Source organism: Lethenteron reissneri, chromosome 26, assembly GCF_015708825.2.
Source record: "Lethenteron reissneri isolate LAM-NWPU_2019-01 chromosome 26, ASM1570882v1, whole genome shotgun sequence".
NCBI lineage: Eukaryota > Metazoa > Chordata > Hyperoartia > Petromyzontiformes > Petromyzontidae > Lethenteron > Lethenteron reissneri.
The window spans coordinates 1,025,650-1,053,000 of NC_083804.1; the positions used below are offsets into that span (position 1 = coordinate 1,025,650).

The 27,351-nt window shown below is 43.4% G+C and overlaps 1 protein-coding gene across 1 annotated transcript in view; it reads right to left on the reverse strand.

Moving 5' to 3' along the window:
- LOC133347445 (adenylyl cyclase-associated protein 1-like) overlaps positions 1-27,351 on the reverse strand; it is a 37,949-nt gene that overhangs the window by 5,460 nt on the left and 5,138 nt on the right. Inside the window, 9 exon segments of the mRNA XM_061559701.1 lie at positions 665-747; positions 1,159-1,282; positions 1,752-1,775; positions 1,777-1,919; positions 4,914-5,094; positions 7,526-7,631; positions 9,167-9,252; positions 9,653-9,796; positions 17,168-17,245. Coding sequence (XP_061415685.1) covers positions 665-747; positions 1,159-1,282; positions 1,752-1,775; positions 1,777-1,919; positions 4,914-5,094; positions 7,526-7,631; positions 9,167-9,252; positions 9,653-9,796; positions 17,168-17,245 — 969 coding nt within the window.

Sequence of the window (27,351 nt, forward strand, 5' to 3'; positions counted from 1 at the left end):
GGGGCGCTCGTGTTCACTTTTCGACTTTAAAAACAGAAACTGAAACATTGTGCATCACGTTCTCGCCACTAATACTTGTCAGTGGCAGATAGTGTGGAGGTCAATAGAAACTATTTGCAAAAAGACTTTGAAAAAGTCAACAAATTTCAGTTTAACGCTTGACAAAGAGATTTAGTATTTCATAGGCAAACACAGTGGAGGATGAATTCGTTGAAATAGTTTTCTTGGACTGCCAATACATACCTATTATTTTCCTTACACATGACTCAAGGGCAAATGTAATCTCAAGTTTGATAAGACTGCACATATTTTAAACAATAGAATATTTATTGCCCAGTAATTTCAACAGACTGCAACTCAAAAGAGTGACAATCACATAACCCTGTGTTTCCAATTCTTACCAAAAGAGATTTTCTGGCTTTCAATTTGAGTGATAACCTAACAGCACAAGCCAATAATACTTTATTGCTGCACCCAATATGATGAAAGCTCGATATATAACGTGTGTAAAACAGCAAAAAAGTGATTCATGCATATTGCACATTGTTCTTGAAATACTCTAAAGTGATTCATTTAGCTGGGAACAAACATTACATTTGAATTCAAGAAAGTGATTACAAATGTGTAGAAATCCACGTGTGATTCCCAGGAGACATGCGAGTACCTGCAGTTGCACACTCTTGCTGTTGATGACCTCTACGATGCCAACCACGTTCTCAAAGACCAACCCCAACCTCTTGCAGTTATCTGCAACAACGAAGCAATGGTAACAAATGACTTCACTGCATGCCCAATGCACACCAAAACATGGTCTTCGATGACAAGAACGCAATATCACGACGAAGCTATCGCTTGGGATAAAGGGAATGAAACAAAATCCATTGTTGTAGTGTACTTCTAAGCTCAACATCTACGCTCGCAACCTTCACCAACCCGTATTGATCAGCGCAGCGAAGTATGGTCAAAGAACCCCCATGACCCACACGGTGTGGGGAGGCCCTCATCCAGCAGTGGAGTGAAAAAATGTCAATCAAAGTGCATGTAAAAAGATGTGACAATACCCCTACAGTATACTCAAGTGCACGTGCCAGCGTTGGTTAAGAGTGTTATCCCCCTAGTTCGTTTTCACGTGCTGCATTGGTCTGTTCAGTAGCTCACCGATGATGATGGAGTTGATTTTGCCTTTGATCTGCAACATGCTGTTCACACACTGGAAGACGTACACCACCTGCTTGAGCTCCGTGTCCTCGATCAGGAGACCCTCGGCATTCTCCTGGTACTCCTGGAAAACCGCACCCGACGCTCTCGGTAAATCGCCGTTACATACGGGCACGTTAAAATGATAGATAGAAGCTGATAGCAGCATATCAAGAGCTTGCGACATAACATGTTAGAATCACCGTTGTGTTACATTGGGGCCGGATGCGGCTACTGGCAGAGCGTTCGACTCGCAATCGGTCACGAGATTAGGAGTTCAAATCCCCGGTCAGAGGTTAACTCAACCACTCGGCAAAACAAATCCACTTTCTGGGAGGTCAACAGCGGAGGTGCGTGTCTGGTCCCTCCCACAGGAATGTGGAATTTCCACCACTGACTACTGCTAAGTTAGGTCGACAGGCAGAGAGGAGCGATAACCAATGCTCACCAGAGCCAAGGGGAGACGTTTCACATCAACTCCTCTCCGTTGTGCGGACAAACCGACGGCTGTAGGAATCGAGTGGCACGGGGGTGCGGCGGTCGTGACGACTCACCACTCTCCACTTCTTGCCTTCTAACTTCGAGCACGGGCTGCTGCTGTTTCCGAGCGGCGAGCGCCCTGTGGGGCGACGACTGTGGACTGTCCCCCCGGCTCACGCTGCCCTGCGCACGGAGGCCTGGGTTCTTGTGGGTCTTCACTTTGTCCGACACGTGCTTCAACGCTGAGAGACGGGCGAGAGTTTCAACCAAGTCAGGCTTCGTCGTCGTCGTTGTTATTATAATAACGATTGCTGTGATTATGGTTGTTAACACAGTCTGTCCTCGTTCCACACTAGCTACAACTGGCAGCAACGTTTGAAAAGTCAAAATGGTTCAATATTTAAGTGATGAAAACTCAATTCATGCCTGTGTGCCAATAATCACAGGCAACAGGTAAATGTGAACAGTTATTAAACACGCGAGTGAACAAAACAGCAGCAGTGACACACTTGAGAAAACTGTATTGCATCCGTAGCTTAGTGCGGACAAAACATCATAGAACATTAATATTTAACGACCTGTGGTGTTTATTTAGAGATTCCTATCTGCCCAGGTGGCTGCAGAACCCCATTTGCTGTACTGCCATATCAAGGCCAGCTTGCAGGCCAGCAGCTTTGCGAGTTTCTCAAATGTACGTGATCCACACACCCTTGATTCCACAGTGCTGGATTACTGGCGGGACACCACCACGGCTTGCCACACGTGGGGTAGCGAGCTAAGACGGGCATCACACAATGATGTCCTTCTCACTGCAGACATGTGCAAAAATGACACGTTGCTCCTATTAAGTCCTCGTACTTTCAATGCGGCGGTGGAGACCTTGTACAAATTATCAAAGCGAGAGGCGTTATTTAAAACATTTAAATAGTGACGCACAAAGTATTTTGTTACACGTGGCGAGTACTTTATCCCCTCCCTAGCAACGGTTTAAAGCCTCTATCAAGACGCGATCAAAACTACGGTTGACTTTTCAAACAAGTCATAAAGGGCGCGATGACGAACAGGGATGTGTCAAGTCTGACTGGGCTTAGTGGCAAGACCCACACGCCCACACACATGCGCGAGTGTGTGCATTTTTTTTTACTAAGATGACGAAATATTTTAAAGACCCGCGCTCGCAGTCAACATTCCCGCCAGAAGTCAAAGAACGCGACTACATTGTGCGTGGTGACACACGAGGGCAGCCCCGTTCACGCTGCGTGGCCACAAGCTCGCAAGGGGGCTTCACCCACAGAGTCGTGTCATACTTTCATCAAACACAAGTCAAACATTACTCGGAATAAAACAGTGATGCTCTAATTTCATCGTAACTTTTTTTTAAACTAGTTTTATGCATAAAAGAAAAACAGAAGATTTTTAAAAATAATCTTTAATTGACTGTCAAAAGGACACAAGACAAAAGTGATTTCCTAATTTAACACGTTGGTTCTCGTGACCAGGATTCGTAATTGTGTGTTTGGGTAAGATCACTTGAGTCTCACGCCAAATGGTGTCATATGCCCTCCGCCACCCAACATGGCCAAAAGTTGTCACGTGAACAGAACATTACTTCATTGGTCCCAGCCAAGCATGTTAAAAGGAAGTGAATGTGAGTGTGATGATATAAGTTGTCATTATCAATAGTCCCTCATTATTAGTTCATATGTTAGCATGACAGAAATTTATAACTTATTGTTACATGAACCTTAACATGTGATAAACAACTACAGGACCATGAAAATGTCTTTTTAAGCACACACATTCTCCCTTATACACACCACAGGTGCAATTATATAACAAACACGGACATTCAGAAATGACCTTACCTTGCTGTGCATTATGCCTGCACCTGTGTAGGCATTAACCCATTTCACAAACATAATAAACCCTAATTGCACAAGCATCAGCATGCCTCCACTATCTCTGCTATCACTTCGGCACACAATCAACAAAGGTAATATTTTAATTTTAGTGATCAGCAAATGTTCCGCGGTTGTGGCAAATTGACCTTGGAAAGTGATTGGTGTGTTGTAAGAGAAGTCAGCCATCACCAGATTTCCCAAAAGAACGATGTTTTGTTATATTGTTGACTTTGGTCTTTTAGGATTGACTCAATAATACTGTAAAATGAATACAAATTGATGATTTATCAATGCTTATGCGATATGCCTTGACTATGTACGTTATATGAGTCTCAGAAACCTGCATGTACATAAATGTGAGGAAGAAACTGCATGGTAATATACCAATAAAACTCTCCAGACTGTGCACGTTGTATCTGTACGCAAAAGGGAACGGATTATGTTGGAGTCAAAGACAACTGCTTGCCACAATCATCGCTGCGAATATTACATTATCATATCGGTGTTCATGGGACAACCGCGAACGTTGACAAAACAAAGAAGGCATGTCAGCGGTGAGCAATTTCACGGACACTTTTATCGTGTTTAAGTGTTTGTAAAGGGAGCAGCGCTGGAGCAGGTGTTGGGCGAACTGCACTCTAAACCCCGCGACCTACGTTTGATTTCCAGTCACTGAGACATCCCAGCATCGAGGCTCAGAGAGTCAGGCAGAACATCACTAACACACTTGGGGTACCCTCCTGGCAAGAGACGAAACTCCCTCGAGGATTCTAAGGATTCAGCGGTAATTCTGCGGCTCAGAGTCAGACTGACGTGATGATGATAGTAGTAGGTTTTTACCCTTTAAACTGGTACAAAACTGACACCTTTATACAAGGCATCATGTTTGCAATAACCGCAACACAAGCAGTCAAAATGCAAACAAAAAGAAACAACTCTGATAATGGTAATGATATGCACTGTCCTTGAGTTGATTTGTCCACACCCGAGACAGCTTTCCTTAGAGCCTAGTCTCCATTGGTGTTAGACCAATCAACTTCAAGGACAGTGCATATCATTACCATTATCAGAGTTGTTTCTTTTTGTTTGCATTTTGACTGCTTGTGTTGCGGTTATTGCAAACATGATGCCTTGTATAAAGGTGTCAGTTTTGTACCAGTTTAAAGGGTAAAAACCTACTACTATATTTTGCCACTGGTAAAGGAGGTCTCATAATGTGATGATGATGATAATGATGATGAACGTCCTCAGGGTTCCGTGTTAATGGCCGGGACCCACGGGTGACGCGTCGCCGGAGGCTGACGGGCGATCAGCTGTGCAAGGTGGAAGCGATACCTCTGGCAATCCCCTCGCCCTGGTTGATCTCGGCAAAGAGCGCCGAGCGGTCTCCCGTCGCGCTGTCCTGCCTCGCCAGGGACGGCAGCAGAGGGGGCGGGGGACCCGGGGGTGGAGGGGGAGGAGGGGGAGGAGGAGGCGTCGAGAGTGCACCTGAGGTTGCCTCTTTTGCTTTTGGGTTCTGCAAGAGAGAAGAGAGGGAACATGCGGATTGCCTGCTGTGGGTTCACTACAGGCTACGTGGCCTACCAGGCCGCTGTAATGCATCACCGATATTACATTTCAGTGGACCGTTTGTATACAAAATGTGCAGCATTGTTGTTACTGCAGTACAAAACCATTTGTTAAGCATAATGCATATTTAATTGTTCTATACGGTGCCAAAAATACTCTATATTTTCTGTGTACAGCATACGGCACAGCTGATCCTGAATAGCAGCACTGTTATTGAAGACAATGCCTGCAGATTTGCATCGTATTAAACCAACACAAACTTACAAAGTACAACTCTCACACAATAAGCCCAGGAAATTATATATATTAAAAAAAAAATTGGCTTTCATGAAAGCCAGGTTTTGTCAAATTACTTGCAATGTACACGTGTCGCTAGGTTTTTCACGAATAATACAGGACTCCCTCAGAGGGAAGCCTAAATAAAGTAACAATATACCTTTAAAAACCCCAAGTCAAAATAGCAGTGACTCTACAGTCATTCACCGTCTACAATTCTACTTTGTTCAAATAATGTTTCTTATACCTGTTTGGGAAACACTACATAACTGCTAAAGTTGTATGAATACAAAGCTAACCTGTGGTAAGAAGACACTGCACTAAATGGAACTTATGAAGTTTCATAATGCACACACGTGCAGAGTTTAGCCCTTTTAAAGCACTATAGAAGGCGTACACACACAAAAAAAACACACACACACTGGCAAACAGCTTAACGGCCAATTCTGGGTCAAAGAACTTCCAGTAGCTTCACGTACGGCCTTGGCAAAAACCACACGTCAGCAATCAATCACGGCGACAGAAAGAGTGGAAGAATAATACACGAAATTGACGGCATGCCGCATCAGCGCTGTAAGGGGGGCAAATCTTTTAATGGGGAAAGGCTGTGACTGTGTCTGAAGTGAAAAGTAATTTTTTTTACTCATTTTGCGAAATGTCACAATTCATTATTTTCAGATAAATGACCGAAGGGTGCATTATTTGCTTAACCCAAGGAGAAAAAAAAAATCTCACGATTATAAGAATACACCGATCACCGTACCTTCCGAGATCAGTTTTGACTAAAATATGTAACATCACGATTAGCAGCATGCACGTTATGTTGCCTTGACTTCCGTTTGTCACAACGCAAATATCGCAGACATGTTCTTGTTTAGCACTAAGTCTCTCTGCATTAAACTACACCTTGAACATGCGGTCACAACGCTGAACATAACCTGCTCCGATAACAGCACGGATGGTACAGCGCAGAGGTTTAGTATTAAGTGCAAGCATCACATTTCAGCGATTTCAAAATTCCAGGTTACCACCCTGCTATTCCAAGAGCTATTATTACCAATGCCCGCACGACATTGCAAGCTGATAGAAAAATGACAGACGTTCAGTATACCGCTATGAAAAGAACTCAAAATAATTTACGACAAATGCCAATGACAAATAGTTTGGGCAAGCGAAGCTGCTGCTTTGTCACGCAAGCTATTTATATGAAAAGCCAAACCACCTTCGCGATGGTTTAATGACTGCGACGCTGGAGGCTGAAGTCGCTACTCAGCTGTTGCGCACGAGGGCCCCTAAGAGCAAGTGCTGAACAGCTGAGAGCCGAAAAAAAAATAATCCGCAACTGATCAACAGCTGTCCTGTCCAAACTGCCAGTTCATCCACAAAAGGGCTGAGCCCTTACACTGAATTCCTTGGTGGCCCTGTACAACGAGACCACAGTGGCAGGCCACCCGCCAGGCAGGTGGCCACTTCAGGGCCTCATGTTGGATGTCAGGGAAAAAAAAGGACATTCACTCTAGTAGGATGAAAACAAAAAATGTGCTGAGAATTTTCGTCGTTTGTGTCTGGAAAAAAAGGAACCTGATTTTATTTTCCTTTGATCTTTAAAACGATCTTTGCAACAGCCAAGCTGGCAGCTGTCTTTATTTTACGTTTAAAAGCAGAAAGCCTGAATAAACGCAGATATTTTATGTGGTGAATGTTCGGTCATTTTCCATGATGAGTTTCTACTTCTTCCAAATTCGAAACGGCAAGTCCGCTGCCTAAAGTGTTTTATGGTTTAGTATTAATTCACCAAATTTTAAAAGCACAATTACTATTTCCCAATTTACACCTTGCCTGCCAAAAACAAATAGAAGTGTGTGTGGTGAATAATTAGACTATTAGAAAAAAACTGGGCATATTTGTAAATAAACTGACAAAATGACCATCAACCAAAAGCATCTCCATATCTTGCCAAATCCCACAAATTTTAATGAAGCTGTCCTTTTTACCAACATGACCCAGGTTGTCTGAAACTGAACCAAATTGTTCATGGCAGGCTATAGGGGGCATGCAAATACAATCAGGGGCTGGCACAAGATGAAGGATAAGAAAGGTACCGAATCTTTCCACTCGACGCCGGTAGTGTGGTACTCTCGTATGTAGGCCTGCAGCTCCTTCCAGATGCCCAGGAATGCTGTCACCCACTCCACGTGCCTCTTGTCACTACCACAAGCAGCGCACACACAGCAAACTGGTGGCATCGATACAACAATATTTCACAGTAGGTTGCCAATACATTTACAAAGCATAAAGTGTACACGAATATGGCACTTACGTTTAGTAAAACAAATCTACATTATGTTATTGGCTATATTATCTTAAAATACATACAATTTCGGTAAATTGCACACAATGTCTGGGTGTACAGTTGACATACCTATACCCGTAATTATATTTCCACTGAACTTTTACCACAAGGAATTAAAATAATGCTGTTGTTACTATGGATGAACTGAATATCATATTCCTTTTTAAATCAGCCTCGGGCTACTTCAGTGGAGACCTGCACGAGTCCAGCTCGCCAAGACAACACGCTCTGCCACGCAGACACGAGGTGAGCCAGGGAGCGAGAGAGCAGTGGCAGAGTTTCTGCTTGTGTTAACTTTGTACAGCGTGCTGTGTGTCGTGTTATTGTTCGGCTTTGAATATGAATTAATGGAAGATTTTTTTTTTATCATTCTATTGTACATCTAAATTCTTAAACATGTAAACTGTAGCTTAATCAACATCTGGAAACATCAGTTTTCAAATGTTCTTTTTGTAGTCATCATGTGACAGGTATCAGTCTCAATCTATCAATCTAGATCTCAAATCTAGAATTAAGTCTCAATCTGTCAATCTCTCTGCGTGCAATGGCTGACAATGTTTCCCATTCAAAGGTAAGCAAGCTGAAGTGCAGGGTGCATATTGGCATCTCAGAACAATGTGTTTTAGGTCAAGCCATGAGGGGCTTGGGAGTGAAATTGGAGCAGACTGATTGCATTGATCGAGCAGCAGTTGTCCCACTGGAGGGCGCTCCAGACAAGAAGACAGCAGAGCTCAACTCCACAGTCCCAATTTGAAATAGATGACCTACAAGCACTCATTTGGAATCTACAGAACAATCATTGCCACCTACTGAGAAAGAAATATGATAGGACCCTCCTAGAAGAAAGTCATGGGTAAATAAACGTACAAATAAGAATAACTTCAACGACTGAACTTTCAAATGAATTAACAAATGCCAATACCATGTTATGAAATGAAGTGCTCGTAAAGACAGAAATTCCAAATTATTATCCTTAGTGATTCTAACAGGAGATTAGAAATTAGATATGCACATTCCGAAAATATAATAAAAAAATTACTTTGCCAAACAGTAAATTTCTCATCTTGATGTTATGCTTGTATTGTCGATTTACTTCTGCGTCGATATTACAAACCACATTTGCATTCGTTTACATGGCAGGCCTGCCTTGCAAGACACTGTTGTCTCAATGAGTTCCCACCATCACCATCAACCGTGATTCATCTACTGTAGGATGTCGACTTCCACAAGGCCTTGCCCAGCTCTGAGCCCCACCATGAGGTCATATATAAAGTTGGTGCACGTACGCAGGCAACAGAAGATGCTCATGTGAGCTGTCAACCCTCATTTACAGTGACAGCAGCAGCTGTGCCGCCGTTCGAGGCGACGCGAGTGTGACGCCGCTACTCACGAGTCGCGATACTCCTTCAGGACGCGGTTTGTGTAAAACATCGCCGCATCATTCATCTCCTTCACGTAAGACGATGGCGTGGGGGCCTGCGGTCAGGGCGTGGAGAAAAGTGGACAAAACAAAAGATAAATAACGCAGTCTGTGGTCGAAAGTGAACATAACGTAAACATGGTGTTGTCTAAGCTGCACCTATGAGGCACACGGTGTTTATGAAACGTAAGCAAGGAACTCGACCATGCGCCCCATCTGCTGATGAAAGCGGACGTCAAACACGTGGGACGTTATTCGTAAGAGTTGAACGCTCGTATAGTAACTCAGCCCAAATAGAACATTTAAAAATGACCCACAATAACAACAAACTACAATTAAAATCCCATCCATTGTTATCCTATTTAATCCCAATGTAGCTTAACCTGTTGGAAGAAACGACACCGATTGTATAACAAACGACATTCATTTTAGGTGCTGCCAGGCCGTCCCGCTCACCATGGTGACCCAGCCGAGTGCAGGAATGCTCTCGCTGACCGCCGACAGGTGGTTGAAGAGCACGCTGCCGCGGTTCCTCTCCCGCAGTCCCTGCACCTCCTGCACCTTCTCCGAGATGGGCTTCAAGAGCTGCATCAGGGCCATCTTGAGCCAGCGAGGGTGACACAAATGTATTCGTTAACGCCGGCACAATCGCATGCAACGACGGAAATTCGTTTAGCAAAATAATAACGCCATCCCCCGAGTTTAATGCACACCACCTCTTCCCCCGCTCCCCAGTCGTGCGCGTGTCATATACACACAACATGACGTGTTCATTGCTTGCGGTGTCAGCGGCATGGCTCAGCTTCTGCAGTGGAAACACAACCCGGCTGTGCGGTAGAAAAGGTGGGCTGTGTGTATTTTTGAGCCGCATTGTGGCGCAGTTCTTGACGCAGAAAATGAGTCCTACACGTTCACCATCCCACAGACTGGGGCACCCCTCAGAGGCTTTGGCGCTGCCGGTTAAGAGGCGCTGATTAGTCTTCTTTTTATATGTAGGCATCTTTACAAATCTGAAATGCAAATCCATCTTAAGAAAAGAAGAGAGTGCTCTTGCATTCTGCAGAAAAAACGTTAACATTATAGTATATTCTTGAACAAAAATAGTCTTGAAAAAAATCTAACATCATAGATGTGAGTGCAGAAATTCGTTGTAATTACATTTTTTTATGTACATGCCTAGACTTGCCCAAGGAGGCCACGCATGGCCATGAAGGCAAAGGCAAGAGGGACAGGTCACCACAATTAGCTTTCAGACTTGGGGAGGGCCTGGCAGACAAAGAGAGTTGATTCTCTGTACCAGGGCTGGCTCAGGAAGGTTATAACAGCTGCCAATCCTGACATCTTGGATTTCAATATGGGTTCAGCCCCGTGTGATTAAACTAGGTTTTAGTTTCTAAGGTGTAGCAAGTTGACCGTCTCAGCTCGGCCATCAATGACTGCAGAATGGTGGCTCAAGTTGGCAAACTCCAGCTCTGAGTGCACGTGGCAATCAGACATTCAAGTCTGATTGCCACGTGATGAACACTTTGCAGGGCGTGCATGGAAATGGGCACCATCTCGTGTGGATAAGAGGCTACAGAAAATCACTTTTAGTGGTTCTGAGGTCATCTTCCCGAGGCGGTTTTCTGATAGCAAGTGATGTTGCTTTGCTCACAGCGAGAGCTTGAAATGGGCAATTCTTTCTCTCTTGACACGACGCTGATAAGACAAAACGCTGTATCTTACAACAGTGCACATGCCCGTGTTTCAAGAGACGCACACACACACAGATCTTCTGGTGCATTTCATTTTGATATTTTCGTAACCTAAGCGTATTTAAAGATTGTCACGGACAACTGTTGGAAAGGTTTAAAGCACTCGGGGTTAATCTCCTGTATTTTTGTCACAGGTTGATAGAAAAGCAATGGAACGTGCCGTGCCGATATGAACGGCACTTCTGGCTGTTGCACTATCAGGAGAGATAACGGGATCACTTTGGTGCCATTAGTACTGTCACATCACACTCCCCAGAGGCAAATGGCTGATTATCTACAATTATATCCCCTTATAAGGCGAATCCTATCTCCCTTTTACGAATAAGGACACAACCCCGTATGATAAATGTCCACAAAAGGATGGCGGTTGCCAAAATATAAATAGAATCATCATATGCTCTATCTCGAAATGTTTAGGTATTACGCATTATATTTAAAGTTGTATGTATGCTGAACTTCTTTCACACCATATGTTGCCATCCGTGCTTATTAGAGTCGTGAGATGCATTCACACAAAAGCACTCGCAGTGACCAATACACAGCCACTGTAGCAGTCATCGGCGGAGCTATCCGACCAGGCCACATTTGCACCCTCCTGGGGCAACTTTGTTGAGGGGGGTCATTTCTAGGGACATGTCTGCATCGACATTATAATCGTTGCCTTGACACAAAGGGTCACCTTTACACGCTCCCCATCCACGGCAGTTGTCACGCAACACCTCCACACGCCCATGCCCTTTGTTTTAACACCGAATGCAAACGCGTGAATGTAAACCTGCTCTTTCGATTCAAAGCTCTATGAGTATACAATACATACATAACAGGGGCCTTCAGACTGCCTGGAAGTCAAGAAAGCACCACCTGTCCCCGAGCAGTGCAGGCGAACGTCTGTAGCCCAGCCCTGTGGAGGCAGCAGCGAGGGTTCGTGTATCACACACAGATGTTCTGACACTCCCTTCCCGTGGGCGTCGAGGTGCCATACTCTGACCTGCTATGCGAGAGTGGTCCACCCAATGTGGACTCATCTCCATCTGTTTCCGTCTGTATGGGATAGAGTGTTGCCCCCTCGCACGCGTGGGTTTTATCCACGTGCTCCTGTGTCCTCCCACATGTATAGACACTCACGAATTGTCCGAAAACATCGTGATATATAGAGGATCGTTAAGCTTGGGCAATTATAGGCTTCGGCTCACTACCTCCTGGCTGCCTTACCGCTCTCTCTACGAAACCGAGGAGCGATTATTATTATTGTAGCAATGCACGGGTAATGAAAGTTTGTTTGTTTGATTTTAAGCCAAGAAATGCTTTCAATACTCAATTAGCTATCTTTACAAGTGCTGGTAAATTAAAATGGGAACAATGACAACAGAAAGCATAAAACTCACGTCACTAAATAGTTCACTGAACAAAACCAAACACATTACATTTCATCGTGCTTTGCACTCCAGGTGTCATTTTTAACTACAGCTATTATCCTTAAATTAAATCGAACAGGCATGTAGCTCACCCATGCACATCACAAGCCACCGTAGGTGGATATGCAGACAACACGCGTGAAACCAAGACCAAAACACACACAGCAGTGCTTAGAAAGCTTCTATTCACCTCAGCAGTCTTATCCTCTACAGCAACCCTCCCTTGCTTTTGAAGTTCTGAAATCTATCCCCAATGTTAAAATCACTTGAACTAAATACTTTGCCTCTGCAAAACCAGCTGAGCAAAAAGAAACAACGGTGGCAAGGCCATTCTCAAAGCAAAGAAAAGGCAGCCAAGTATTAAATCAGTCTATTTCCACCTATGCTTGAGCCCGAACTACATCATATATTGCACAGATAATGAGTCCCCGCAGCATAAGAGGTGGCACAGATATTTTTCAGGCTCCCACCACAGAGATAATGGAATCACTTCAGTGCCATTAGGACTGTCACATCACACTCCCCCAAGTAGGCAGCATGGAGAGGGGCAGGTTACACAGATGGGCACTGGAGTGCCACCAGCCACCGAGGGAAAGAGCTAAAGCCACACAGTGGGCTACTCCAAGAGCAGACATTGAAAGATGGGTGCAGAATGAGTAACCACGACGTGACCTGGCAGAAGCATCAGGTGTGCGGGTGTCGATGGTGCCAACGATTGAACGCCACCCACCAAGTCGCAATGTAAAGCGCACTGCGAGAAATGGAGTGTCATTGAGTTTACATTCATGCACTGTGTTGGTCGTTTTCTGGACATATAACAATTCACCGTCCCCTCCCAACATGTGACAATTTAATGCTATAATTGATGTTTTTTAAATACACATGTAACGTCTCATGTGTATTATGTGCTTTGTACATTCCATCATGCTGTCTCATTAATTATATTTGGCCTCATGTAACATTTCCATGCAATGTGAACACACTAAACACGATCAATTCTTGCGTACACAATTCTGCCCAAGTATCATGACCATAAGAATCTATTTTCATCAATGACTTGTTACATGGATTGGTGCTGAGCATGGGAGAATAGGAGATGGGATGCATCCAACAATTGGCTTGGCTCTTGCTCAAAAGCTCTTACATCACAGGGGCTGCTGCATTTTAAATTAACATGTATTCAAAGCTATTCACATTTTTGTAAATCTTATAATTTAGCACGGAGGTTATTCATGGCCTACTCGTAATCCGAGTGTGGTGTACTGGGTTAGAGTGGTGTACTGGGTTAGAGTGGTGTACTGGGTTAGAGTGGTGTACTGAGTTAGAGTGGTGTACTGGGTTAGAGTGGTGTACTGGGTTAGAGTGGTGTACTGGGTTAGAGTGGTGTACTGGGTTAGAGTGGTGTACTGGGTTAGAGTGGTGTACTGGGTTAGAGTGGTGTACTGGGTTAGACTGCATGTTGAGCATTTATCCTCTCAAGCCTTTGCCACGCACTCCTGTGGGCATTTTCAGACACGTGGCCTGACCTGTGCATATCTGAAGATGTCCACAGACGTGGATGGCCAAAGCTTGAGAGATGAAATTCTTAATACGTGGCCTAACCCAACAGTTCACTCACTCATGTATCTCTAAACTTCACGTGGAATGTTGTATATTAATTATTTTATAACATTGATTAGTAATACATTTTATATATTTATTATTTTGGTATTTCCAATTTGAATCTACTGATTCGTCAGGATATGTCCTGTCGAGCATCTATGTGGAAGCTGGAAAAAGAGGCGAGAGTCCAGAGATGATTTAGAAAAAAAAATTTGGCCAAAAAAATCGAAAAGGCCTCTTGAGGTGAAAAACCAAAACCTTGCACTTCGTAACTGATGAAGTGTAAAAGCAAAAAGTGCAATCCATCATTTGAATTGACTTAAAGAAATACTTCATAAGCGTAAGAACATCATCCATTTGGAAAAATGGAGCGACTATTTTGAGAGCGCTACTGTCAATTGCCTAGAATAATATTGCCAGCTCGACTTTGACATGGCATCCTAACAATTCTGGCTTCTCTCCGGTCTAAGCTCCAGTAAAAACATCGTCGGCAGCTATTGGTGCTCACAAAGCGGTGCTAACTCTCACGCGGGCCACTGCCCCGCAGCCCGGGCCGTTCCACGACTCTCGTCCCAGAGAAACAGTTTTCTCTACGGGGCCAGCAATGATCTCAGCGTGTTGGCACAGCCCATTGTCTCCCTGTTACACTCGCCGGTTGGCATTTAAATATCCTCTGGCCCAACAAGCACTTTTTCTTGCAGAAAAAAAGATTAAACCTTTCCGGACTAAAAAAAGAAAGGGAGGGGGGGGGACGGTGGGGGGGTATTGTGGGGCCAGAGGAGTTGGCGTTGGGTTCGCGAGGACAAAGTCGTCGCAGCTCGCGGGCACGCCGAATTTCGCCTGCGTCCGAGCGTGCGGGCACGCGCAGGTGAACTCGTTTAGTCCCGCTGAGGAGTGTGCACAGGCGACGCAGGGCCCCGTTTTGCTTTTCAATACGCAACGAGAGAATACCTGACTGTTGCATATTGTTTTATTGCAGGCGAGCGATAGGTTTAAATTAATTAATGAAATCTTGTGGTACAATGAAGCGACCCGTGGCTTATTTGTGCAGGCCCGGATGGTTCGTCCAGCTGCGCTCAGCCGTGGCCTTTTCTCCTCTTGAGCAAACACGTCCTTCCTGCCGTTGCATCAACAGTTGACACAATAGACCGATGGGCTCAAGTGATTAAGAAAAAAAAATGTTTAGAAAAGGTAACAACCCTCACGCTGGACTTTACCGTATTTCTATTTGGGGTATAGAGCTCGATAACCTATACATTGCTGCCATGCATCATCTCTTTATATGTATCGCTTTAGATGTATTGCTTTCAGGTTCAAGGCCATGGTGCATTGTACATGTGGCTAAAATCAGTGTAGTTTGATGAGGAAATTATACACAATCCGGTACCGATACTGACCTGAACAGTATTCTTAATGTTCACATACTGTGTGGTATATAGTACTCCTGTCAGCGCAGGGTCAAGTGACCAACATGAGTTCGTCGAAATGGCCTTGAGCAAACAACATCAGGCACACCCATTTTTTGTTATGCACACGCGATTGTAACTGTGCATTCAGTTCCATGGTGTGTAGGTGTGAATCCATCTTCAAGGGACCTTTCATCAATTAAACCTCCACAATCGTGTTGGTGAGAAGGGGACTACACATGTCCAAGACTTAACAGAAAATATATCTTAAAAAAATGATGGATGTGCTCAAAAAATGGGCCGTGTTTGCCAAGCTGTGGCATCCAAAGAGTATGGCAGCATTAATTACCTGCTCAATCCGTCAGAAAGCAAGTTGGCCTTGACTCCAACAAAACACAAAGGGGAACGTTTTCTTGGTGGTTGCAAGGAGGTTCAATTGAAAGGGAAAGTGGGACACGGTGGATGGACAGGTAAACAACGCTCGGCTCAATTGCGTTTGTCGTTTGCTGGCATTGTGCAGGCCGGATTCAGCAGCGCCGCCGACATTGCGATGCATTCCGTGGCACAGTCATGGAAAGGTGGCGTGCTACAGAGGGACAGCTTGAAAAGACCAATTAACCCTTTGAATGGCACAAGTGGCTTAATGCCAGAGTGGCTGTAATGGTAAGCTGACAAAGCAAATTTAAGACATTCCTTTCCCATGCTAAAGAAGAGTATAATTTAATCGAGTCCACTGTCATAAGCATCAGCTGCCCATTGGTTAAAAATAATTATAGTACCTGTGAGCAAAGGGAATTTAACTTCTCATTTCTGAATTCATGCATTTTTAAAAAATATTTAAATATATATAAATTGTACGGCCAGGTTGAAAACCATTTTCATACAAGAACCTCCTTCGAAAGCTTTTGTTGTATACATGGATAATTTTAGACCGTATTTTGTAAAATTATACTTTCATAATAAATTAATTCTGAAACTGGATAAGTATACTTTTTTCACAATGACCTGTTAATCTAAAAAACACCCACAAAAACACACACTCCATTCCAAGGTGCATACACTTGTGCAATACTCACCCAATGCAGCTAATAACCTCATTTTTTAATGTATAGATGTAAGCATTAATATAATACAACTCGTATATTTATTTCTAGAAATATAACATGAATCAGCCATTCTTATATTATGCATGCACTTGCACAATATTTACCCGTAGCAGTGAATCCTACCGAGCGGTATTAAATAACATGAGGCCATTCCATGTAGCAGGTGTGCAGGCTTCTTCACTTGTGCTCATCTTACCATGTAACATTACAAGTCATGTTTCAAAAGGATTCACTTACCTGTGCTAACAAAGGAGACTCAGTGCAGATCGTGTTCTTGGGAATTCGAATCTTTCCCAATCAGCTATATGCCCCTGCATCTGCAAGCTGTTTACAGCTTTGGGCTGTACAAGACAAACTGCACTCACGTTTCAGAAGCCTTGCAGACCAAGGTCTCGATAGTTCACTACAAGGCTAAGTATTGCGAGTAAAATAAGACGAAAGACTTATAATTAACTGGACTTACATTGGCTTTACACACACGCAGATGACAAGCAAAGCTATCGATAAGGCTAACCGACATGCATTTGTGCTACATCATTCAGTGTTTTATGGAATCAACCAATATTAACATCTAAATGATTGTGCCCGGTAATTGCGGTAAAACATCGACACGGAGCACATGCGTGAAGCGTCGAATGACCTCGGGTAGAGGAAGATGCAGCTGGCTGCCTTCGGGAACGACTCTCACCTCAGAAGGCTGCTGTGACCTGGCAGCGGTCACCAGAAACGATCTTTGCGCATGAAGAGCTGTTTTTACCATCTCGGCCTGAAGACAAGAAACATGAAGAGAAACGAGATTATTTATATCTTACACTTCAAAAGTCAAGGATACGTGTCTACGTGCTGCAATGAGCATTGTAGAGCCTTAAGACAGCAGTGGAAATACCACATTCCCATGACAGACCCAGTCAGTTCACAGGAAAGCCAGTGCAGACTTCACACGGCGATACTAATTTTATCAACCCGAAAGGGATGATGAGCTCAGGCAACCTTTGAACCGGCATTTGAACTTTCAACCTTCTCGTTTGTGTACAGAGGCAGTAAAGGTGATAGCGGACGGCCATGAGGAAGTGTTCGACACCGACCGACGCCGCACTGTGTAAGATTATCTGTGTGTGTACCACACGGAGCGGCTTCATCCGCGAGTGGCATTGAAGGCAAACATCGCATTCATTCATTTAAAAAAAAACTTCAACTTTGCTCTCGTGAGGACATTAAATGAACCAGGTACCACAGTCATTTAACTTTCACACATTTGCAGTTTCACCCATTAAACACCACTCCAAACACTGCCGTCTGTGGGCACGGCTGTGTTTAAGTGCAATCAGGTGCATGAGCTTTGCACCAGGCACAGGTTTCTGTTGGTTTTTTGGTGTACAATAAGCCTGTTGCAGGCTATTGACTTGCAAAGCAAATAACTATCAATGTCAAGAAAGTCTTTAGAATTCTGCAATAGGTCAGAGGTCACTTTTAACCAAATGCCACCTCCTCCAAAAGTGAACTATGAACTATAAATAGGCTTGCCTAGGCTTGAGCGTTACAAAGTAACAACTCAACAACTGAACGCCAGTCACACATTTAGTGGGAGAAGCCGTGAAGGTAATCTCAGCCAATGGAAGAAGACACATTCAGGGTGTTTCTGAACAGGGTTACAGCGTGTTTCACTTTACACTGGAATAAACTCACAAGAAATTTAACTTGTGTGCTTTCATACAAAACAAACGCACCTGTATCGTTTTAAAAGCGATCATTGGCATTGCTTAGGTCTCCCTAGTGATCACTTCGCTCAGCGACCCACTATGACTAACCTTAAGTTCGCTACTATGAGTAATCTTAAGTCCGCAACACTTGGGCTATTACGCCACATTTTGACATGAAATAAGTCCTTCTCATTCTTGTTCATGCGGTTAATTTCTCAAGCTCACTGGAATATAATGTTTTGTTTTTTGCCGAGTTCTGTGTGTTCTATTGTTTGTTTGGCACTTTCGTTATCGATCTTTCTCTTCAACACGCCTTTTTGTCGTGTCCAAGTAACTTTTTCACCATTTGCTTTTTAATTTCATTACCACTTTAACTGCACTGTTCAGAATTTCTGCTTCGTATCAATCTAAATCTGCTAAACTCATGAAGTAGCCTTTCGATATTAACCGCCGTGTTGTCTCTAACTTACTTTGTTATCTCTTTGGCACTGCTGAAGCGTAACTTGCATCGCATCAGCCTGTGATCACTTCCTGCGTTGAAATTGCTGAGTACAGAGACGTCTCTGACGACCCGGCATGTATCCGTGGGAATAAAGGCAATCTCGTGTGTACTGTGCACTGTTCGTTTCCTTCTCTCGTACGTCTTGTCAGTAACGTCTGTCATTTGTACCGTCTGCCTCATTTAGTCTTTCTCGTTTGTAGCATCCGTTTCTTATGTTTTGTCGACCCCATTTGCATTGTGTCCTTGTCTGTACTGTCTAGCTCACATGTACTTCCCACCGTCTTTGTATCACCTATCTCGTTCACTCCGCGAGCCTAAAGATCCACGACAAAAGAACATAACTCGTAAAGAGTCGAGGCGAACATGCAGCAATCGGTGTGTGTATCAAGAACGTCAACTGCTTAGGCTGGGGTCACGATTCAAAGAGAAAGTGTGGATGCTGAGCACTTCTCTGCTTGCGCTGTAGTTGCTTCATGGTTATTATTCTGCTCGTGAGAGGGGGACGGGGGGGGGGGAGCCTGTGTATGGATGAAGAAAACAATGCTCTTGCTGTCGTGACACATCAGCATCGCAGGACGCGTCTGCATTAGCATCACTACTTGATCCACTTCTGTTTGTTGCATGAGAATGGAACTGCAGTCTGAATTCATGAGCTCTCGTTCCGTATATATGAAAAACTTATTTTGCACCGTATGTAGCCAACCGTGCTCATCGTCGATGCCACTGATCAGGTGGTCATGATTCATATTCTTTGGGTCTTTCGGTAAAGTCACGTAGATAGATCAATAAAATAATAAAAATGAAAATAAAGTTAATACAAATGTTTTTATTCACTTTATTTTCATTTTTATTTTATTGTTCTATGTGACTTTACCGAAAGACCCAAAGAATATGAATTCCTGCAGTCACGAAAGCTTTAAGTCAAGAGGTGGTCAAGAGTTTAATCCTGACCCTGACGCTTGCATATTTGCTGTTTGCACGCCTGTTTCCCCGTGGTCGCGTGGATTTGCCTCCGAGTCATCTGGTGTTTTCCCCTCCACAATTATAATCAACGTGCGCTTCGATTATTTGGCTGCTATAAATTTCCACATGATAAGCCACTTCGTTGAGCTATTATTGTGGCCAGGTCGCCGCTGAAAAATATCTAATAGCTCAGTGGGCATCGTGTTAGGTTCATAGGGTCGGGCGAGCGTCGATTCAAGGCCCGGCCCTGACCCCGTGGCTCTGTGAATCTGAGCGGTGGCTGATCTTTTCTTTTCGCTGCTGCTGCTGCCGACAAGTGCGTCACGAGGCCAACTCCTCTCCATGCTGCGTGGGCGTCGCCTTACATAGCCATGCTCGGCGCACGCCATCCCTGGGCAAGATCAGCCGGTCCACCGACGTTTTCTCTTCACTCTCTCCCACGAGAGCAGCTACGACGAGGCGTTTTGTCTTCGTTTTCAATTAACAACGGTAATTACAGTGATGCTGCTGCTGATAAGAGACGTTCCCTGTTACATCTAACAGAAATCTAACCGCTCACGCTTAGCAGTGACGAGGCTGCAGTGAGGGCTCGTGGCTGCATCGTTGCCTGAGAGGCGTTATTGCACCAACACTCCACATCTCCCACCGATCTTGTTTTTACTCCTAATGAGCTGAACACGAATGTTCTATGTAAAGCAATTCTTACATGGGTCACATTAACCAACTCATTCACCATACCTACGGCTAAACTCTACATTTTTAATTAAGGTAATCAAGGTACTGTGACTACCTTGTAATGCATCCTACCTTGATCAGATTAGGTTTATTGTCACTATGCAGAGAACCAACTGGGAATATTTATGTCTTTGTGATACTGTAACAGGCAATATAGTGATCACATTTCAAAATCCAGTTTGATTGTTCTGCTAGTTTAAGGCATTAGATCACTCGCAAACGTATATAAACAACTTTATTCAGTGTCTCCATCTTTCAGTGTTCCTGAAATCAATCTATGGGCATCCTCCAGGAATGTCCCTCCAAGTCATGTGGATAGAATTAAGCAACCCGCCTAAAAGCAAATTAGCAGAGATGTCACGATTCCCCACCCCACCACTGCCACTTGATGAATAGTCAGGATTCATGGTCACTTACAATTGATGCATCGATTATTTTTTGTCTCTTTCACTTCATTCAGCCATTAAAGGTGCCAGTTCCATTTAATGTACCTATAACTTACATGAATTGGAAATAAATCAATTCATAGACACAAATCTGATGCATGTATTGCGAGTGAAAAAAGATGAATTTTTTTAATCGAGGAATCAATGTAACGTTACATAGTTATTACCAAAAAAAACTGATAAAAGTCAATTGGTAAAAGTGGAAAAATTATGTTTATATGATGTAATGTTTGGCACCACCGCATCAGTGGAACCCATGCCCAACCGCTGCTACACGTTCAGTCAGTTACCGTGGAGGATCAGCTGATTGTATCCAGGTATCAGAACACACATTTTCCATGCATATGATCGCGGCACAAAACACTTGCTGACCCAGCAGTGCGCGGATTAATTTACAAAGCAAGTTGTTAGTCAGCAGCAGGGATACACCGCGGGGCGGGGTCGAGTCACAACGATGATTCAATGGGGCATAAACAATAGATGTAACTTTTGTTATTCAAGCAGTAATCTTGTAATGACCTAAATAAACCTAAAAATAAATCAAACAAATGCACATGAACGATTTACACTGACCTCACTTTTAACTATGGACGTGTGGACTAGTTACGTGGGAAATGGAAAGTTTTCGCATGAACATTAACCATCAATATCGCACAGCATTTTTTACAATTGCATTACAATCGTGAATATTGCATCAAATTTTACTTTCAACGCGTCGTAGGAGGCTCGTCTAAAATTCCCCAAAAAACACAATTGTGTCCTCCAAACATAAATACTTTACTGTGACCAAAGTCTCAACAAATAATAGATGCGGTTGTGGAAAGTCAATGAAACGTCCGCTGGTCGGCTGTGTGTGGGTTTTAATGTCCTCAAGCACTTCGCACGTTTTTTCCCAAAATGCTTTTACATTTACGATAATGAAAAACATGACAAAAACACAACATCGAGATAAGGTACCCCGTGTCCCCTTGGCAACTGCTCACTTCACGGCTAAATATGGCTTTGGAGCAGCACTCGGGAGGAGCACCCATACATGGCTAAGGCAGTCACCACCACTGACGGCTGGCAATATCTCTCTCTCTGATCGGGGCCCGAATACTTTACAGGCGCCAAGGAAAGAGGAGGGGTGCACTGCACTAAGGAGGAATGGGCTTAAGGAAAGAGGGAGACTGGAGGCAACGTGTTGGAATACTCCAGGAATATTTACCGAAAGCCCTTCCAGACACCAGCTGTTCACAAAGTAACCGCTGTTGGCCTTGTGACAAATCCAGTGGAACATTCGTGCCGAGGGTCTCCACCAGTATTATGTCTCATTATTAATTAAAATGCAACAGCTTGATTTGGAGATTGGGACATTTTAACCAAGTAACTTTAAATATCCCTGCAGTGTCACAAAAATATATATAATCAACGTACCCATGATATAAGGAACGTTTAAATATACCAAACTATTTTTTTACGAAAAATTGTGCCAAGGTCTACCAAGGCTCTTAAAACTTGCATGCATAACGGCTTGGGTTCTACTAAAATCAACGTAATTTCCTGCTCAAACAAGCATCGAGGCATTGGTGCTCATCTCCGTATAGCCGGGAGCCAGGTGGAAAAATTCCACATTCCTACGGCAGGGGCGAGAAGAAAAAGGACAACCACAGTTGACTTCCCCAGAGAGTGGTACCTGTATATTGACCCCAAAGGGATGATGGGATGAGTCAACTCCCAACTAGGATTTGAACTCATGAACCTTCTGATTGCGAGCCGCTCGCTCTCCCACTGAGCCACCTGGGCCAGGTCTGAATAAATATACAGGGTGTTTAAAAAAGATGGACCTAATTTCAAAGCAGTATATTTCACGATGGCAACATGTTACAATTACACAAAAAGTTACAAACGGTTTAATGAGTTATCAAATTTTATTAACCATTTTAAAAATGCTATATGTGCCCTCCACCTGCTGTACGGACAACATCGAGACGATAGTTGAATTCGTCCTAAACGCCTCTCTGCTCACGTTTTCCTCTGAGGTGCGTGGTCGGCCTGTGCTCTTCCCCTTACATCAACAGCCTGTTTCCTCAATTTATCGGTACCAACGACGAATGCTCTTTGACATTGGCGGATCAATGCCAAAACGCCGTTAAAACGCACGCTGCACCGTAATTACGAATTCAGTCTTGCTGAACTGCAGAACGCAAAACGCCCCTTGTGTTGTGGGGTCACACGTCTTGCGAATGACTGAGGCTAGGGGCTGTTTGTGCGCCGGGAGAGGCATCGAGCGGTAATCATTTGAAACTCTATGCCCCACCTTCTCTATGTTCCCGCCCTCTATGCCCCACCTTTTCAAGTGGTAAAAGTTTCATTCATGGGCGGTTCGTGGTTGCAGAGATATAGCGATTTCAAATTGGGCCCATCTTTTTGAAACAGCCTGTATATCTAATATTGTGATTTCTATATATATCTGTAAATATATGTCTGTAATTCACGAACCTGGGATGCAGGGTTGGTGGATCAAAGGTGGAGCTTCAGTGCATGCGAGACTGCTAAATCGAGTGCTAATGATGTGCATGTACAAGCCGGTACAAGTAGGTTTCTGATCTAACTACACAGTTCAGGTGTTAATCCCACACATGTAGGCTTTCTTTGGAGACTTCAAAATCCATTCAATGCAAAATTACACAAATAAAATAAAATTGCCAAACATCCCAAAGCTTTGACACTTTCCACTTTGTGGTGTAAACAATAAAAATGGATCAAAATGTTTTCTTCACACATATGTGGCTTCCCATGAGTACAATGTGTAGCACCTGTGATCACACACTCGGTACACATACGTACTAAGCTGAAGCTTCGACGACTGCAGTATGTGTCGATCTCACACGTGTCAGCACTATACATTTCGGGCATCCAATTTCAGAAATGCACAATGAACATCATATCTCCTGCATGATCCAAACAGCTTAACCCTCTAAACAAACACCTGGATAATAGATGAATAAAAACTGTTGCCATCTACTAAAGAGCCGTCTTTCATTAAAAGACAAAAGTTTAACTGTAACACGTTCATTACAATTGATAATTGCCACATTGTCTTAGCTAAAACAACATACAAACACCATTTAGAGCATGACACGATTGCTGTATTCCATGCATTAATATCTACGAAAGCTTCAATTAAACACACAGAATCACAACAATACACATAGTGAACATCGTTCTCTCACAATGACACATCAAACGTGCGAAAGAAAAACATGAGCTGCCTTTGAAAAGTGCCGTTTTAAACACTCGGGCATTCACGGGGCACCTGCTGAAGCTTAAGCCTCTCTTGCCAGGGCTGCATTTCACTTTTAACCAATCTCTTGCCATATAAACTTTCACCAACCCTCAAGCTTTCCAATAACCTCAAGAAAGGAGTCACTTGTACATTTAAAGCACTGCTGTTGAAGTAGTTGTGAACAGGTGCGGACGGCGCTATACACCACATTCTTTTTCTCCCTCTAGATGTTATTTTGGCCATGCCCGTGCCACACGCGCATTTTTTGCTAAATCCTGGACAGTCAGACAACCAGTGTGAACTCCTGGCAGCAGTTATAAATGTAGCATTTTGTAACCAATTCCATCACTGTGCATTGTGCATTTGTGCGCGTGTGTGCAAGCGAATGAATGCTCGCTTCTATGCCTATTTTACAGTTTGGTAAATGTGTTTGTGACATGCGGCGCATTGTTTGTGGCATACGGAATATTGGAGTGGAATGTACTCTTCACGCTAAATGTTGCAAAACAATAGTGGGTTCCAGGGTGTTCCTCATATAGTTCCATAAAACCAAACATTTGTTTCTTATTCTTGGTCCTTTCGGTAAATTCACGTAGAAGGGAAATAGTAAAGTAATAATAAAGTAATAAAAAAAAATTATGTTTTATTTTGACTTTTATTATTTCCCATCTGAAAGAACCAAGAATATGAATCCCTGCAGTCACGAAAGCTTTAAATCGGAAAAATTATGTTTCTCATTATTTATACAACACCGATTATTATAGAAAAAAATTACAATTTCTAAACTGATATAATAACTTTGAGTGCTTATTTGCCTCCCATATTTACACGTTGGTTGATTGGCGCGCTGTTGAGTTGTGGGCAATGCAGACCGAATCAACGAGCCGGGGTCCCCCATCCCGCCGGGACACACGCGGCGCCTGAGCTGAGACAGAGTTCTGTCGATCTCACATCGGCCTCATCATCCACCTTTGGACCCACAGACAGGACAGTGACCAGAGACAATCATCTTCGACCGCAACAGATTGCAGGAATTTGACAATGAGCCCATCAAAAATGCTGATATCTTTACACAGTGAGAGGTCGCTCATTCTCCTCTGCTGCCCCCAATGACCTGAATTCCTATCCCCCTGCTGTCCACGCTGCTCACTCCCTGCCCCCGTTCAAGTCCAGGCTTAATGACTTCCTTTTTTCCTCTGCCTATGATTGACCGCCGCTCTCTGTGAAAATGTATGTCCACTGTTTCTGTGTAACATCTTGAGATATGGTTTAATATAGACACTTATATAAAGCCAACATGTTTTCCAAAATGAGTGCACATGTAGTATTATACGCAGTTCTACATGCACCATGGTTATACACAAGTTAAAGCAACAATCCTTGGAGTCTGAACCAGCCCTGCCTCTTCTGAGCCCAACATACCACTTGCGTACATGTTTGTTCACAGAGTTGAGTTTGAGAATTAAAACTGCTACAAGTGCCCTACACAGTGCCCTACACAGTATATAGCTAGGATGAACACGGACTGCAGTGTGACCTTGACACAAAATGCTCTATGGACGAGATTAATCTGACTCTACTTATTAATTTTTATAGTACAAATCTACCTTCCTTTAATCACAAAATTATATTGCTTGACTAAACACTGGTCATGCCCAATTCAAGTTTACTTGTCACATATTTAACACGTAGGCTTTCGCGACCAATATTATTCATAATATAGGTTTTTGGGCCAGATTGCGTTATTTATAAATGTGTCGTAACTCTCCACCACCCGACACGGCCAAACAGTAAAAAATGTGTCATTTTTTTAAATTATCCGTGTATGTGAAAACACGTGAATTGGTGTGTTTTAAACTTAAACGTTGTGACTTACAACACAAATTATTATTCGACTATTGTGAGTTCAACAAAAATGTTCTTGGGTACTAACTCAAACACATGGTGCTTGTTCTAATACGGGGGAGGAGGAAAGTAAAAAAACACACCACAAGTAACACTAGCCAATTTGCACACACGGAAAAGCAGTCATTGTAGACACGTCTTAACAACTGTGCAATGATAAACTCCTTTATGCAGGCGGTCAGTCTGTCAGCGGACACCAGCTGACAGGGCCCAGGTTTTAATCTCAAGCGCCGAAACTGGTGGCGAGGTGCAGCTGCCACGCGGCACTCACCCCAGCCGGCCTGCCGCTCCAGGGATTACGGCGCTCGCCATCATAAAGGGTGCCATTATAAGGCAAAACCCCAGAACATCTCTGGACATTAAAAGCGTTCTCTCTGATGTCCAAAATGTCGGTATCGTCGTTACAACGGCGAGGTACACTTTTCAGTTCTTGTTTTGATCTTCGTTGAGACTCTTGACTACAGCTGCAAAAGCTGACAATTAAGTTAAAGATTTAACTATGTCTCTGCAATGAAGAGGGATAAGCCACTACTTATTTTCAAAGAAACTAATAAGTGGAGATGATCAGAGAGTACTTAGCATATTTGCCTATCAGACTTTGCTAAAGCTACTGAATATCTGAACATGGATGTAATGATGACTATCAGGGAAATTCTGATTTACCTTAGATTTTCCTTTAGAATGTCAAGTGTTGTTTGTTCGAAACGCACCGTGGCAGGGTACTCGAGTGATCACCGAGGCGTGGTTTAAGTGGAAAGTTGAGTTTGACCCACAATGTGCATGTTAATCACGCACACACGGTCTTGGTAATGTTCAAAATTAAACAACAGGAAGGGTTTCTCACAATCATTCACGAGCATTTCATTACTAGGCATCAATCCTCGAATAAACATTGTAATATCTTATACTTGAATTAAAAATATATATATATTTAGGTGAAGCATTTGACTCTGTAGTTACAGAAATGACATATGTAGCTTTAAGATCCAGCCCAGAAAAACGATGTTGTAATGTTTTTCCATTTTCCCCTGGCCTTCACAAGACACATTACTTCAGTGTGATCGAACCTGGGCAATGGATATACCTACGTTCCACTTTCCAATAAGAGTACAACATTCAGTACAAGCTGCACTTGGGGAAAGTTATATGTATAGTGCTAATGTAGGTATTGTTATAAGCTGCTGTGGGACGATACTGTCCAGAGGGATTGCAGCAAAAATTTTCGTTTTGTAGTATGCTCATATGCCTATGTTCCACCCCTTCACCAACCTACAGTAGTCAGCATGCTGCATGGTGAAGGGAAGCCTCCATCCAGCAGTGGAATGACAAAGAGGCTCTACGTGTACATTCATA